This window comes from Taeniopygia guttata, chromosome 5 (genome assembly GCF_048771995.1).
Source record: "Taeniopygia guttata chromosome 5, bTaeGut7.mat, whole genome shotgun sequence".
NCBI classification, from domain to species: domain Eukaryota; kingdom Metazoa; phylum Chordata; class Aves; order Passeriformes; family Estrildidae; genus Taeniopygia; species Taeniopygia guttata.
In genome coordinates, this window is record NC_133030.1 from 59,334,597 (window position 1) to 59,351,078 (window position 16,482).

The window sequence follows — 16,482 nt, forward strand, 5'->3', positions numbered from 1 at the left end:
GCTACAGCCTCCTTTCAGGGAGTCGCAGACAGCGACAAAGTCACACCCGAGTCTCCTTTTCTCCAGGAGAAACACTCCCAGCTCCCTCAAGCGCTCCCCATAGGACTTTTGCTCCAGACCCTTTCCCTGCTCCGCTACCCTTCTCTGGACTCGCTCCAGCACTTCAATGACTTTCTTGAAGTTAGGGGCCCAGAAGCGGACACAGCAAAACTCCCTCAGCCCCAGTAACGACAGCAGACAGCACCGGGAGCGCGTTAACCCTTTCCCTTCCCGGGAAAGCCGCAGGTGACGGGGCCGCCGCTCCCCGGGGGCTCCAGGTGGAGATGGGGGGGGGGGGGAGCGGAGAGAAGAGCGCGGCCGCTTGATTGACGGTTGCCATGGAGACGTCGTAGCCCCGCCCACCCGGCGCGCCGCAGCCAATGGGCGGGCGCGGCCGGGGCAGCGGTGGGCGGGGCCACATAGTCTTGCGGCGGGTGCGGGAGTCGCGGCGGGGGGAGCGGCGGAGCGCGGCCGGGATACAGCAGCGATCCCGGATGGTCACTGCGGGGCCGGGGGAAACCTGATCGGCTAGAGCAGGAGGAGGAGAGAGATAGGAAGGGGGGAGAGGAGGAGAAGGGAACCTGGGGGGGGGGAGGGAGGAAGGAAGGAAAAAAGAAACCCCGCAAGGAAAAAAAAAAAAAACCAAAAAAAAAAAAGAAAAGGAAAACAAACCGAAACATGTCTTCTGCCTCCCCCGCCACGGACGACATCGTGATCGCGGTAGAGATCAAGGAGGAAAATGTAATGGAAATGCTCTCCGAAGCCCCCGACGGGCCCGCGCCGCCGCCCCCTCCCGCCGCTGCCCAGTTCCCCATGGAGCATGCAGGCTCCGCTGCCGCCGGCGAGGAGGGAGCCGCGGAACAGGTACTGCTCCATACGGAACTCCTGGCCAGGAATCACCACGCTGCCTCCTCTCCCTCATCTTCCTCTTCCTCCTCCTCCTCCTCCTCGCAGACCCCCCTGGCTTTCTCCCCGGACCACGTCGCCTGCGTGTGCGAGGCGCTGCAGCAAGGTGGGAACCTGGACCGCCTGGCCAGGTTCCTGTGGTCTTTGCCCCCGAGCGATCTGCTACGTGGCAACGAGAGCCTGATGAAAGCCCGGGCGCTTGTGGCTTTTCACCAGGGCATCTACGCCGAGCTCTACAGCATCCTGGAGAGCCACAACTTCGATTCCTCCAACCACCCGCTGCTGCAGGAGCTCTGGTACAAAGCTCGCTACACCGAGGCGGAGCGAGCCCGGGGCAGACCCTTGGGGGCGGTGGACAAGTACAGGTTGCGGAGGAAATACCCCCTGCCCAGGACCATCTGGGACGGCGAGGAGACGGTCTACTGCTTCAAGGAGAAGTCCCGCAACGCGCTGAAGGAGCTCTACAAGCAGAACCGATACCCCTCGCCCGCCGAGAAGCGCAACCTGGCTAAGATCACCGGGCTGTCCCTCACCCAGGTCAGCAACTGGTTCAAGAACCGCAGGCAGCGGGACCGCAACCCTTCCGAGACCCAGTCCAAAAGGTGAGGGAAAACTTTTCCTCCCCGCCCCCTCTCCCGCCTGCCTTTCCCTCTCCCGGCTCTTTCTTCCCTTGCAAACATGGCGCTTACCTTCGGTGCGCCTCGTCCTCCCCTCCTTCCTCCTCCCCGCTCCCTCGTTCCCAACACACCCACCCGGCCCGGGCGTGCGAGGCGGCGCGGGGAAACTTCCCGGACCCGCCGCCCCGCGCTCCCGGGGGAGCTCCCGGCACGGGGGAGCCGCGGGGCGGACTCCCGGGAGGGGACGGGACGGGGGTGTTTGTTCCCCCCCGCTCCTTGTTTTTATTCAATTGTCGCGCCTGACAGAGTTAATCATTGACGGCCGGAGGACGCGCGGGGTCCCGGCGCTCCCTCTGTTTTGAAACCTGACTCGGGAGCGGGCCGGGCTCGGGTTTCAGCGGGGGAGCGGGGCCGGTTCCCGGGGCTCCCGGCCGCGCCGCGGGGCGGGAGAGCGGCCCCGGCCCCGCTCCGCCCGCGGCTCGGGCTCGGGCTCGGCTCCCCCCGCCCCGCGGCGGGGGCGCGGGCAGGTGGAGGTGACCTCCCCGCTCCCGCCCCCCGCCTTCCTCCGGGAAGCGACGGGAAGGGGGGAGAAAGCGCGGGGAGGAGGGGGGAGGAAGGCAGCGGGGAGAGAAGGAGGGAAAGCGGCCGGCGGAGGGGGCCCCAAGGCATTTCTCAACCAAGGGCGCGATTGTGCCGCCGCGGCCCCTCTCCGCGGGACACATCAAAGGGCGAGGGGGGAGGGAGGGGAGAGCGACCGAAAAATGCAGCCGAGGGCGGACCAGTCAGCGAAAAAACCCGGCGCAGCCCCGGGCGGAGGCACAAAGGCCGCCCCCCATCTCTCCGTCCCTCCCCCGGCCGCCCGGCACGGCCGGAGGTGCCTCCGCGGCACCGGGGGCAGCGCGGGCCGGGGTCTCCCCCTTCCCCCGGGCCGGGGGCGGCAGGCTGAGCCCGGAGGGTCCGGCGGCGCTTCCCGGCCTTGCCTCACCTCCCAGCGCTTTGCCAAATGGCCGCGGCCGGTCTCACACGTGTGGGCACCCCGGGCCGGCGGAGGGGGGCCCAGGCAGCCCCCTTCGGTCGCCGGGGTGGAGGAATTTATTTACAACTCCATAACCCAGTCTGTAAAGTTTCTCCTTTGGCGAGTGTTTAGTTTGATGTGTTCTAAGAAACCTCCTCCCTTGGCTTGAATGTTCTTTTAAAGTGCCTTGTAAAGGCAAAACACAGAAAAAAATTGTTCGTGGAAACTCTCACATACTTGTGTTAAAGCAAGAAGTCCCCCTTGGTGCAGAGATCCTGGTGTGCCGTGGTAATGCAATGTCATCTCTCCATCTTTTCCCGCAGCGAGTCAGATGGCAACCCTAGCACAGAAGATGAATCCAGTAAGGGGCGGGAGGATTTATCTCCCCATCCACTCTCCAGCTCATCAGACGGCGTTACCAGCCTCAGCCTTCCCGGGCACATGGAGCCTGTCTACATGCAGCAGCTTGGAAACACTAAAATAGCCTTGAGCTCGTCTGGTGTCTTGTTGAATGGGAACCTCATGCCTGCCAGTACCTCTCCTGTCTTCCTCAATGGTAGCTCATTTCTTCAGGGACCCAACAGTGTCATACTCAATGGACTCAGTGTGGGCACTTCGCAGACTGTTACCTTAAATTCGCCCAAAACTGCGACGAGTGTTGTGAGCAATGGGGTGTCCATCACTGACATACTGTCGTCATCGTCGTCAGAAGATGTTAAAGACTTCAAACTCCTTCAGGCTTCGGTCCCCAATGCCACAGCAGCCTTCAGCCCTAGCAACATCCCAGTCACTTTCCCAGGATTGATACCGAGCTCAGAGGTGAAAAGGGAAGGCGTAGAAACTGCTGCTTCCCAGGATGGAGGCTCCGTAGTTACTTTTACTGCTCCTGTCCAAATAAACCAGTATGGCATTGTCCAGATCCCCAATTCAGGAACAAATGGCCAGCTGCTGAATGGAAGCATTGGTTTCTCTTCTCTGCAGCTGCCTCCAGTTTCTGTGGCAGCTTCACAAGGTAAAAGCTTTGCCTCTTGCAGCAAGAGGTATGAGAAAAAAATTGGAATCAGGCACACTTAGCATTTTAGAAGCTGTGATCCTTTTCTTCCAAGGTATCAACATAGTGTCTCAGCCATAGCCACACACAGAACAGATACTGTTTGCCTCCCTTTATAGTGGGTTATGCTCGTGGGCAGACTGTTAGATGAAGCTGAGCACCTCTGTTAAGAGCATGGAAGGTCTGGTAATTTACACCCCTTTCATCTCATGCTGTTCACAGAAGTCTGTGATAAGGAGTCTTCAGAAATATCTGTAAATGTTATATGTTTCAGTAATTCAAAATATTCCCCATTTGCCACTGAATTGTTTTAATGAGAAGGTTCATAAAAATGAATATTATAGCAGCTGGAAATTGTTACCGTTCTTCTTGTGGTGGTTGTTTCGGTTTTTTTGTTTACTTAACAAAGGCATTTCACAAAAATACACTTTGAATTACTGTAGACACAACAAGACCAAGCAGTTGCTTGTACATTTTCTGTTCCATAATTAAGAAAGATTAAACTTGAGGGAAATAATAGAAGTAAGCACTAGCTCGTAGATATAAAATGTGAGGCTCTTTGGATAAAACTGCCCTCAGTCCAAGGGAAATATGTCATGACAGGTTCATGTGCCAAGTGTGCAGGCTCCTCCCCAAGTTTGCTTTAGAGTTGGTCTTAACATACCATAGTCTGAATCTTGCAGCTGGCCAGGAAGAATCCCAGGGGGCACAAACCCGGTTCTGGATCCCTTTTTTGAAGCAGATCAGTTAAAAAGCACAGTTGAACATCTTTGGTACTCATTGGCCACTTTATCTTTGATTATGAAAATTATTAAACTGGAATGATTCTCCCTGGTTTCAGGAGCTGCAATAATAATAATAATAATATAATGAAAGTCAAATTTTGCTCATATGCTTCTTTGATTTTAATGTGTTTAGGGTGTGAATTGTTCTTGCTGAAGCACAGGGAGAAACACTCAAGCTGTGCAACCACATTTCAAATGGGTGCACAATTATAAGGTCCTAAAATGTGGCACTCACAGGCACTGGAAGTTATTGGCACATAGTTTAAGCAAGATTAAAGAGGGAAGACATTTAGTCTGAATACCACCTGTAATTACTAAAGCCACTTAATCCACATGCTTCAAGGCATAAACTAACAGCCAGCAAAGGTGAGAAAGTTCTGTCCTTTTAAGTATTGTAGGACTATTGTATTTGAAAATCCTAAGATTCATAATAAGTTCTTCTCTGACCATTTTTCCCATTGTTAAAAATACTGATTGCCTACTGGAGAGTGATCCACCATATCTTTGATGCAGGGAAAAGTTCTGGTTGTCTTGGATGTATAGCTGGCTGCCTATTCCAAGTGAAGCATGCTGCAGGCTATTTCAAGTAAGCCAGTAAATAGCACTGACAAGTAACTTCAAGTTACCTGGCTTTATTATTCTTGTTTACTTGTATGCATACCAAAAAATCATAATCGATTAACTGAAATTAATAGTGAAGTAAAATAAAAAATTATCTTTGGTGCTATTCTAAAATATTCAGCTGTGTCTAACTGTAATCTCTTATAATTAAACTGCTTTTGAGAAAGAGAGGTGTTGCAAGTGGGACTCAGTCCCAAGAGCCAGTATTTCTTATTTTAGGAATTACCATAATGACAACTGACATGGCAAGTCCAGTGAAAACAACTTCAGGTCATCTCTGGCCACCTCTCCTTGCTTTGGCTCACTACAACATCACACGAGCAGTGCCACGGCTTTCAGCAAGGGCAGGCAGTGCTGGGTGACTTTGCACAGCGTGGTGGATGTGGTAGGATTAGGATTTTAGAAAAACACAATAAAGCAAGGTGGAAGGGAATAGAGCTGTGTGCTTGAGGATTACCTGTTTAGACCAATAGAAATTACTGGTTTTTCGTGTTTTCTGTGTGGGTTGGCTTGGGTAGGTTCTCCCCAGCAGTGGTGGATTTCATGTGACGTGTCTCCAGTTCCCACACGCAAGCTGTAGTCTGTCACTGAACTATCTTTAATAGCTTTTCATGCTTCTATTCTTAGATGGAAATTGAGTGGTGGCAACTAGTGAAGGCCAAAGCACATTCATTTTAGTCACATGGCTGGGGACTGTTTGCTCCTTAATGAGAGTCTGAAAGATACCTAATCTAATATATCAGAAACTTCTCTTTTTTTAATCTTCTAGAAGTAACTTCTATTAACAGCATTGATTTCTTTACACCAAGACAAAAATTGCTTCACAGTGTTACATGAAATATTAGTGTATGTGTATACTGCAAAGGTAAAAAAGACCAGGACTGCATAACTCTCTGCCAGCTGTAATCTCTCTTTTCTTTTCTTTTTCTTCCCTTTCCCTAGGTAATGTTTCTGCAAACCCCAGCACATCTGATGGAGGAACTTTTACAACTGAATCTTCAACAGTGCAGCAAGGAAAGGTTTTCTTCAGCCCCCTCACTCCGAGTGCAGTGGTTTATACCGTTCCAAATTCGGGCCAGGCAGTAGGATCTGTCAAGCAAGAAGGACTGGAAAGAAGCCTGGTGTTTTCTCAGTTGATGCCAGTCAGTCAGAACACGCAACTGAACGTCAACATGTCTTCTGAAAATATATCCAGTGCAGGACTCCAGTCCCTGGCCTCCTCGTTAGTGAATGTAACGCCCTCACATAATTTTTCCCTCACTCCACCAACTCTTTTAAATGCTGCAGAACTGAGCTCTGGTATCTCAGAGAGCCAGTCCATGTCTTCACCCGTGACCAGTACCTCTACAGTGATATCAATCAGCAACACTAACTATGCAACCCTTCAGAACTGTCCCCTCATCACCAGTCAGGATCTGTTGTCCATTTCCACAGCTCAGCCTGTGCTTGGAGAAATCGTTTCGACAAGTGGAGACCGTGTCAGCCACCCCCCTGCACAAGTGCACCAGGATTTTGGCAGAGAGCACAGGTTGGTTCTGCAAGCCGTACCCGATGTCAAAGAGAATTTCTTACCTAATTCTGAGAGTAAGTCAACTGGCAATTTAATGATGCTGGATTCCAAATCTAAGTATGTTATGAGTAACATGGTTGACACGGTATGTGAAGAACTGGAAACGGACAAAAAAGAACTTGCCAAACTGCAGACAGTTCAAATGGATGAAGTTATGCAAGACTTGTAACTTCTTTCTTTTCTTGCTTTCTGTTTTAATAGATAAGTCTCCTGTTGAGGCCCTAACAAACACCTAGTGGGGTGTTTGTGGGGTTTTTTTTGTTTGGTGGGGTTTTTTTCATTTAAAGAAACCAGAAGAACGTTTAAGTGGTCTGAATCAATGTACAGAGGAATCTCCAGCAATGGAATTAGTTTGCCACACTTAGTTTGCATGCAGTATTCTCTTTTAAGCAAATTAAAGGAGAAAGGAAATGGCCAGGGCAAGTACTGAGGAATGGGTACATGTTTGGCTACCAGATACTACCCTGAAAATTTAACTAGACTCTCCATAGTACAACATACTCTTAACAGTAAGTATACACTCCTAGTTTCAAACCGAAAACAAAAATCTCACTCCAAAATGGTAGAAACAATGCAGACATGTTTTTTCTGTTTACTTCCAGTCCATGGGCATTGAGAGATTTCTAAGGCACTCTAGACGATACCTCTCTGACTACTTTTATGTTGTTTGAGGTTAAGAAACAAAACAAAATCTTAATATTGTTACTGGTTTGTTTGCTTTTTTTCCAGCAGACTTACATTTAAACCAAAAGTCTCACATCAATCATGTACAGGTTTCTAAATGCTACAGCTAGCATTTTGTCAGTGCACCAGAAAAAAGCATCATTTGAAACTCTAATTATGCAATTCAGAAGCTTTCTATCCAGTGTGAATGTAAATATTGTTTCAGTTCTTATAAAGGAGACTTTTTTTTTAATTAGTACAATGGATTTTATTTATGGTTTATGTTCCCTTTCACCTTAGACATAATGCATTGAAAAGGAAAACGTTTTCTGGCTGTTTAATTTATTTTATTGTTTGAGCAGGAAGTAAGCGTAGTTATTTCTGACAAGGTTTTACTTTTTTGTAGTTTTTTTCAAGCAATAGACTGTAAAAGTAAAATGTTAATCACACTGAAACTAGAAAATTAATTCCCAGTCTCACAAACCCAGGAGGTCACTGTTTCTACCCCCTCTGTCTTTGTGTTCAGGGGTTTTTTTTTTTGTTTGTTTTGTTAGTAATTTGCGATTTAGTTGAACTCTTTTGTGTATTTTTTACAGAATTCCACGTGCCTTTCTTCCTAGTGGCCTTATCTTTGTTACTAAAGCACAGTGGCCGGAGGAATAAAAACACTGATTTGCAAATATCCGTCCTCAGGGCCAAATCCTGATGCCTTACTTATGCAAGTAGACCCACTGCTTGCACGAGTAAGAGAAGGTTTAAGAGTCTTCTGGACCTCATGGGTGACATTTCCTGGCAGTACAGAGAGCCAAGGATGGCTCCTTCTGCCCCACATCAGCAGGACAGGAGGGGTCCAACCACAGGGTTGTGCCGAGGGGAAGCTCTTGGCTCCGTGGGATGAGCAGGAGATGTTGGATGGGCAGGCCAAGGAAGGGAACCCCATGTTTGGGACAGCTTCAGCTGCTGCTCGGGCATTGCCTCCATCCAGGAGTGCAGCTGAGTGTGTATTTATATATATCCTCCCAGGAGAAGCAGCCTGGGGGCTGTGGTGGGAGCTGCAGCAGCCGTGGTCCGTGCCTGGCTGGGGAATGGTGTCCACACCTTTCTCCCTGGGCACAGCAGAAGCAGTTGGGCTCTGGGCAGGTGGAACAGATCTTAACCTTTCCTCCAGAGGAGTTTTTGTAGCATGGAAAAGCACATCCTTAAAGCTTTAAAATAATAAGAAGAATTCAGATGTACAAAAGTGACATGCTGTTAATCCTGGTGGGTTTGGTTTTGTTATATTTTATCCTAAAGTGAATATATACAGCAACTAAAGCATGTGTTTATCCTCATCAGGGGCCTGGTCTGAAGCTTTTGGAAGGCAATGGGAAATGTTTTCATAAGCTTCTGTGGGCTCTGAATCAGGCTCAGGACAGACCAAGATCATTTGTAAAGGACAAAAAAAAAATGAAAAGGAAAGATAATTAAGGTAGCATATCCCAGTGTGTTGGTCTTGATTTTTACTGGTTCCATGGAAAGCTTTTGGGGAATTAAGGTTTTTCTGTGCGCCGTGGGCACGGCATCAGCATTCTCGTTGTAGTTTTGCACTATATTGCGTATTTTGCAAGGTTTTCTGTGGAACCTCGAGGCTGAGCTCTGTTGGTGTGCAGTGGGGTCCGTGCTGTGAGCCAGGGCTGCAGGGAAGAGGGCAGGAAAAGGGAAGAACGAGTGTGCAAGGGGAGCACTTGCAGAGTACAGAGTCTTGTACAGAGCCGCTGACGCTCTGCAGGCAGGAGCAGCCCATCAGAGTTGGCTGTCCCCATGTGCTCCCAGGCAAACAGGGTGTTTGAGGCAAGTGCTTTAAAGCAGAGATTATCACAGGCAGGACATGGAGCTGTATGTTCCCCTGGCACAACTTTCCCTGACGTTCCCAGGAGCTCCGCGTGAGCAGGGAATTGGATAGTCCAGAGTTCTCCTAACCCTCCGCTTGTTTATCTGTTTGCTGGGCCCCAGCATGAGCAATCTGTTTCCCACCTCTTCTTCACCCATGTAACTAAGATGGTGATGACAGTAGCTGTATGTGCTTTGCATGGAATCATTCAGCCATTTGGAAAATTAGAAATACCCCATATCGCTGTCATTTTAATGGAGAATGTGTACTTGGCTCTGAAGGAGTTGATGGTGGATTAACATTTGGTCTGTGAAGCTCAGACTATATTTGGAGGCAAGCTAGGGAATATTTCAGAGCAGTTGTTGGTGTGATCATCTCTCATAACTGAAGAGACTGTGGTGTTACAATAGTACCTGTTACTTTATTTTTAATTTTTCCTTCTTTGCGTTCATTGTGTTACTGAGGCTCTGAATTCTGTGGCTTTGCAGCACAGTTGATGTGAAAAACTGTGTATGTTGTTACAGTGGCACGTTTCTTGGAGTGTCTGGTACTTCTAATAGGAGACTTCCCACTCTGCAGTGGGAGTGGAGGATGTACATAAAAGCAGTGTTTTGGGACAAAGTGAGATTAATCTATTCTAGTCTTCCAGATATCGAGTAACTTCCTATTATCTTTTACTCTTTCTTTCTTTCTTTCTTTCTCACATTGAAAATAAGTGTCATTCCCTCCAGATAATGTAGTTATAACCTCATGTTTTCTGCAGGTACATATGCACAATATAAAGACTCATTGCACGGTACAGTGTGTTTAAAATAGAAATTTAAATAAGTAGTTTTATTCCTTACAAGGGTAAGTTTTTATTTTGTGGCCCTCAGGCAGGCAAGCTCACTGCTCTCAATAGACAGTACTCAAAGCCCCAAAAAGTGTCCAGGGCCAGATCTTTGGCTGCTGTAAATAAGGCATTGCTCCACTGACTCCCAAACCAAGGATTTTTACGTGGTGTTTAGGGGATTTGGATGCTGGTCTCCCACACATGGGAAGGCAGTGAGTGTCCAGGCCCCACAGACAGCCCTTATTATCACATCCTGTTGTTTAAATGGAAGGTATGTCTACCTGGCATACACATTCCTTCTCTTCCCTCCCTCCCTGTTATGGATGAGAGTAAAGGATCATTTCAACTCCACATATGTTTGTAACTTCTAAGTCCACTGGAAATCTTACAGAAAACATTGCCAAATTCTACTGCTTTACTAGTCCCAGACTCAGCTTTGAAAAATACGCCTAAGGAAATTCTTATAAAGCACGATGTTAAAAACCCCTCTCTTCTTTACTACTTTTCATTAAAGCTGCCTCTGTTTCACCCAGAGTTTTGCAGAAAACCAGAAACACGATTAATTGAATGCTCTGTGTGGACTATTTGCAGCATTATCCCTGTGGTCTTAACCTGCAAGGACATTTCAGCAATGTAAATCACAGATATCTATTGGCCAGGTCCTCAGCTGGGCTGAACTAGCACATTTCCATTGACTTTAATGTCCTTTTTTGCCAGCTGGGAATATGGTCCATTCATTTCACTGGTGTTAGGTCAGGGATGGATTTGGCCCAGTACACAGTGGCAGCACAAACCAGAGCACAAGGCTGACGCTTAGGTAGAACCAAACAGTCACAGTCTGTCAAAGCATATACCTCTTCCCATTTACTGCTTTCCCCTACCTGTGGATTCAGGAAGACTCATTCAGAAAGTGGCTTCACCCAGAGGTGAGGCTGGAACTGTCATTACTGTTCTCAGTCTGAGACCGATGACAGTAATGGACAGGTTCTAATTTCAAATCATGCAAAATCACCTCAGTAATAATTTTCAGTTAAATAAATCAGGGTGGAATTTGGCCCTGTGTGCACAGGAGCTTTTCATGTATATAGATTTCCAGTGTCTGTGCACTTTCCTTAGCAAGGGCAGATGAACAAGAGGGTGCATCCCTCCAGTATCGTGTGAGATATGTGTGCAGGGCTCTGGGAACATGAACTGCCCAGTGCTTGTGGTTGAGGAGAATGTCAAATCATCAGAAAGAATAGTAATTTTACAATTCTGAAAACAAAAATAATGGTATTTTTAAAAGCAAGGATGCCTGAAGTCTTCCTGTATCACCTGACAGTTATTATCTTGAAGGATATTTTATACCTTAGCTGTATGTTTCATATAATTTAAAACTTGCTTCTTAAATTTCTGAACTCAAGGAGGGGGTGAATCTTCTGGCTTTCAGGATTCACATTCAGAGGATATTTGTTCTTTTGCTGCATGTACTGTTTGTCCAGAACTAACCAGTTATTTCTCCAATATGGGTTTTATTGTGCCTTACAAAAAATATTAAATTTAAGCGGAATGTACGCGTTAGAGGAGGGAATAATCAAGAAGACTTTACTGCACTGTTAGGTGATGCTGCCCCAGAGTGTATCATCAAACATATCTGTGCTTAATTACCCAACCAAAGAGATCTAAAGTATGTATGTTTGTTGTACTGTAATAGGGGTTTGTGCCTGGACAATTAAGTGTTTTATTTGTATTCTGAGATGATGTGAACTTATTTTTCTAAACACTATACTGAATAAACTTTATATTTATACACATCTTGTGTAAATATTTCTGTTTGGATGTCATGTGCGGGCTTTGAATTTTGAGTTGGAAAATCAATCTGAAGTAGCAGCTTGGCTTCTAATGACTTATCATGAAAGGTGATGGCAACTAGGAACTCCTGTGCTTACCAGGGATTTGATCTGCGCCCTATTTAAGCAAGAATGAGACTTTCTGCTGACTTGAGGGGGTTTTGTCAGAATTCTAAAATACTAAATTAAAGAACATAAATCTTACACCTCATATTGAGCCTACTTGTGTCTCAAACTGAATTTATACCATAATTAGTTAGATGTTATTAAAATCTACTTCCACCTGCTAGTCAGTATTTACTTGTGGTTCCCATGATATTGGCATGCTTTCTGTGTCAGGGGCTTTTTTGGGTAGGTGTACTTGTATTTTCTAAATTCCTGGTTGTTGAAATTTTTCTTTAAAATGTTTCACATAGTGTCAGACTTGGTTTTGGCAGCTTTTTGAGAACAGCTTGAAATGTTATGTTCCCCTGATATTAAAGGATTTAAACACATTACCATATTACTTCAGATCTGTGTTCCAAGTACCAGGATTGCCTGGTTACCATTTTGATGCCAAAATGAACGACAGTAAATCCAAACAGACTAATCTGTGCAGGTGAAATAGTTTCCCTCACTGAAGCTATATGTACATTACAGATAATTAACAGCCTGCACACACAGCAGGAAAACACCCTTCTATCCCTTTAAACTGTGTTTAGGGCAGAGGAAGCAAGGTGAGGTCAGGGAGACTTTGTTTGTTTGTTTTTAATAGATACAGTGGAAAACATGACATTCATTATTTTCTTCCTCACTAAGACATTACCTTGGTGTTTTTCACCTTTCCCATTGATCGCAGCCGCAGCTCTCTCCTACCGGGAATCCCATTCCAGCCTAGAGAGCATCTTCTCTCTGCTCGGGGCTGAGCACTGTGAGTCCAATTCCAGCCCGGGGAGAATCTTCTCTCTACTCGGGGCTGAGCACAGGGAGTCCCATTCCAGCCTAGGGAGAATCTTCTCTCTGCTCCAGGCTGAGCACAGGGAGTCCCATTCCAGCCCAGAGAGCATCTTCCCGTTTGCTCGGGGCTGAGCACTGTGAGTCCCATTCCAGCTCAGAGAGCATCTCCTCTCTGCTCGGGGCTGAGCACAGGGAGTCCCATTCCAGCCCAGAGAGCATCTTCTTTCTGCTCGGGGCTGAGCACTGTGAGTCCCCTCCTAGCCGAGAGATCATCTCCTTTCTCCTCCAGGCTGAGCACTGTGAGTCCCACTCCATCCCAGAGAGCATCTCCCGTTTGCTCGAGGCTGATCCGACTCTGCAGCTGCCCAAGTAAATAATCCAGTTACCCGGGAGCAGCCCTAAGCCAGAGCAAATTTTGCCCAATTCCTGTTTCCTTCCCAGAAGCGGCCGCTTGGCTCAGCCTTTGCTTCTGCCTGAGCACAGCTGTGATGGTATTTTCCTGCCTGCAGAAACCAAATTCCAAATTGATCTCCGGGCAGCAGCTCTGTGCCAGTTTGAGGATCTAAAGGCGCCCTTCGAGCTGCCTGGGAGCAGCTTCTCTGGTTTCTGCCTCCCCATGCAGGCAGGGAAGGAGCTCCAGGAGCGCTGGGCTGGCTCCAGCCAATGCCCCGGGAAGGGATTTCTGGCTGTGCAGCCCCCAAAGGGGCTCTGGATGAAGTGCAGGGCTTTGAGAGCAAGCGAGAAGAGGAAGGTCTCGGCAGCGTATGCAAATGTCCAAATTCTCCCCGAGCAGCCACCCATGCGGTATGCAGGATGAATCATGTCCTAACGGAGCGCATTCCTGCTGCTTTGGAGCGCCTCGCAGATGTGTTCCAGGTCACCCTGGGCGAGAAAACCACACACAGGCACGGTTCCTTCTTCCCTGGCAGCCTGTGCACAGATGGAGAAAGGGGGGACAGCACCTTTGGAAGGGCGAGCAGCTGGGTCCTTGAGCCCCTGCCTTTCCCACAGGGCCTGGGGATGCTGGAGGGAGGAGAGGGGGCTGCCAAGGCAGTAGCTGGGATGGAGCTGTTGGTAAGAAGACTCAGGGAGATGGGTGGTTTCTCTTGATCTAGCAGGGAGACAAGCTGAGAAGGGAGACAATGCTGGAAGACAGCACTTATTATCCTCTATATTTCTCTTGATTTTTCCCTGGTGCCAGATCAGAAGGGGATTTTGCTGCTCCAAGAGGCAGAGGTTGGGTCAGTAATACAGGACTTTAATATGAATACTCACAGCTTGGAAAGCAGAGGTCTGCTTCCAGGCTGCATCCCCTGTTGTGATGATCTCTGGCTGCAGAAATCTCTGGGCTGGAATCTTAGGCTAGTATATGGATACAGATCACATTTTTAATATAAAAATACATTTTAGAAGGAAAATGATTCCCAGAAATAGGAATTCATCTGCCAAGCAATGTGCACATAACCGATTTCACACTTAGAGGTGCCAGAAAGTTCAGGAATTAGACCAACAATAAAAAACCAACACACGTGTGAAAAATCTACAGCATTAAAGCCAGATTCAATAAAAATAGCACCTAGTTTATATGCCACAGAAGCTGGCACATGCCTGCAAAAGCTGAAGAAAAGAGATAAAATGTTCAGTAGTTGCATGCAGTCCAGAGGAACAGAGCAGCCCTGGAGCAGTGCTGATGGTTACTCAATAACTCATGTACAATATTCTCCCGTGTAAGTGCTTTAATTCTCCATCCTGCTACTTCTCGGGCAGAAAGACACACTTTGGAATACTTGAGGCTGATCAATAAGCTTTGTTGTGGCAGCCAAAGTGCTTTGTACGTTATGAAAGGATTCCCTGCATGTTACACCGCATCATTTTCTTCCCCGCTCTGCGCGCTGACAGGCAGCGAGCTCGGCGCTCTGGTATCCCTTGCACTGGCTGCAGATGTAAATGCACAGAAATAAAAGCAGCTGGGAGCAGGCAGCAGGGGAGGGGAGCTGCTGTGGTGTGCCCGGGGCGATGCAGAGCATGGGTGGCACAGGCAGGTTACAAAGCCAGGTCTCTGACTCCCCCTGTTGCTTTGCCCACTGGCTCAGTCACCTCCTCAGGAGCCCAATCCCACTAGGATGCAACGTCCCATAACAGCAGCAGGAGGAATTGCTGCTGACACCAAAGCTGAGCTTGCTTCTTTCATTTATTTGTTGTGTTTGCAGCCACCTTCTCATGCCGACCAATAGCCCTGCTGATAACTAGACTGGCCCTGGAGCAGCATCCCTGAGCCTCCAAGCACTCAGGCTCCAAAAAACTGGTCCTGCCTGGATCATTAGCTCAGGGTGATGCACATGCAGGCCCTGGAGGACTCCAAAGCCACCCACTTCCAGATCAGGGCAATCTGAGAAAGGTCTGAGTCATCTCCCACCAAGTCCAAGGAGCTGAGAGGGAGAAATGCTCACAGGAATGAGGATGGGTTAGTCCAGAGCCTGAGCTGTGCTTGCTCTTGCATGTCCTAAGGCAGTGGCTTCTTAAAAGAATACATTGAGAACAAATGACAATTTGGGTGTTTCTCATGTCCTAGGGAGATACTGGGGATGTTGCTATTTACTGCTGCTTAATCAAACCAAGGCAGGCCAGGGGATGAGAAGGCAGTTCTAAAAGGCAACACTCAACAGCATCCCAAGCACATTCACAATGCACATACAAATATACAAGCTGTCTGTATTAAAAAACATTATCTGTTGTGTTGCATGTGTGCAGGTGGAAGTGAGCACTGACCAGATTAAGCCAAAAAATAAATCTTTTTTTTGAGGTCCACTGTGAAGTTGTGCAAGAGGTGCAGCCTCTTCTCCTTCTTGCAAGCAACATGTATTAGAGCACAGTCCCAAAACTCCACCACAGGTTCAGATTTCTGACCTACTGCTGCTAAACTTGTCCCCTTGCTCAGAGCCTGTGGCAGAAGAGCAGCGGAGGCAGCAGGGGCTGACTGCCCTGTTAGTGCTGCTCTTGGAGGAGAGGCAGACTCCAACACTGTCAGCAAGAGAGAGAGCTGCAAACTCCAGGGAAGTGACACCACCTGCATGTGGAAGGATTTAGGCACATCACACCCCTGGGTGGGGAGTCACATCAGTTTCTGAGGGCTGCTACTGCATTTCTCCTCCTCTTCACTACTAATGTAGTGCTGTTCTCCCCAGAGCCTCAAAACACACTGAGGTGTTTTCACTCCTTACATCACCCTCAGGGCTTGGTGTCCCCAGTTTTGCCAAGAAAGCAATGAACTCCAGACCAGAAAAGTACGACTCTCTTTCAGACATCTGCCCACGAGGACAAGGGCTGGGTGCAAGAACACAGCAGACCCAGCCTCCAGATCAGTGAGCTCTGAAGGGCTTCAGCTGAGCCCCTCTAGCTCTTCCCTGTGTGGATTTTTTAGCTTGTGAGCTCCCCAGGACCCTCCAGATAAATTCCAAGTGAGATGTTTAAGGCCTGCTCTCATTTGCCTTCTTTCTCTCAGCCCTGAGGATCTCTTGATATGAGGTGGGACGCAGGACTTCCAAAAACAGCAGTACCTGGCAGCAGGCTGTTGATAGCAGCCTATTTCAAGGTCTGGCTTTATCAGGGAGGGCCTGGAAGTGCTCCCAGGAGCACAGGGCATGCTGCACATTCCAGGCACAGTCGCCTTGCCCTGACCAGCAGTGCTGCAGGGTGCCTGGTCCCAGGGCAGAGATCACACAGCACCAGCCATGGCTCCAGGACAGGT

At 48.2% G+C, this 16,482-nt stretch overlaps 1 protein-coding gene across 1 annotated transcript; it reads left to right on the forward strand.

The window, feature by feature from the left end:
* Positions 1-462: 462 nt before the first annotated feature.
* On the forward strand, positions 463-11,762 carry SIX4 (SIX homeobox 4). The gene is made up of 3 exons (XM_072930521.1): positions 463-1,547; positions 2,901-3,589; positions 5,977-11,762. The coding sequence occupies exons 1-3, from the start codon at positions 718-720 to the stop codon at positions 6,771-6,773; spliced, it is 2,316 nt and encodes a 771-aa protein (XP_072786622.1). The 5' UTR covers positions 463-717; the 3' UTR covers positions 6,774-11,762.
* The last annotated feature ends 4,720 nt before the right edge of the window (positions 11,763-16,482 follow it).

Excerpts from the sequence above, each read along its gene's own strand:
- SIX4 (XM_072930521.1), top strand. The coding sequence starts at position 718 with ATGTCTTCTGCCTCCCCCGCCACGGACGACATCGTGATCGCGGTAGAG. Across the intron at positions 1,548-2,900 it reads TCCGAGACCCAGTCCAAAAG|CGAGTCAGATGGCAACCCTA; the intron begins GTGAGGGAAAAC and ends CTTTTCCCGCAG. Across the intron at positions 3,590-5,976 it reads TTCTGTGGCAGCTTCACAAG|GTAATGTTTCTGCAAACCCC; the intron begins GTAAAAGCTTTG and ends CCCTTTCCCTAG.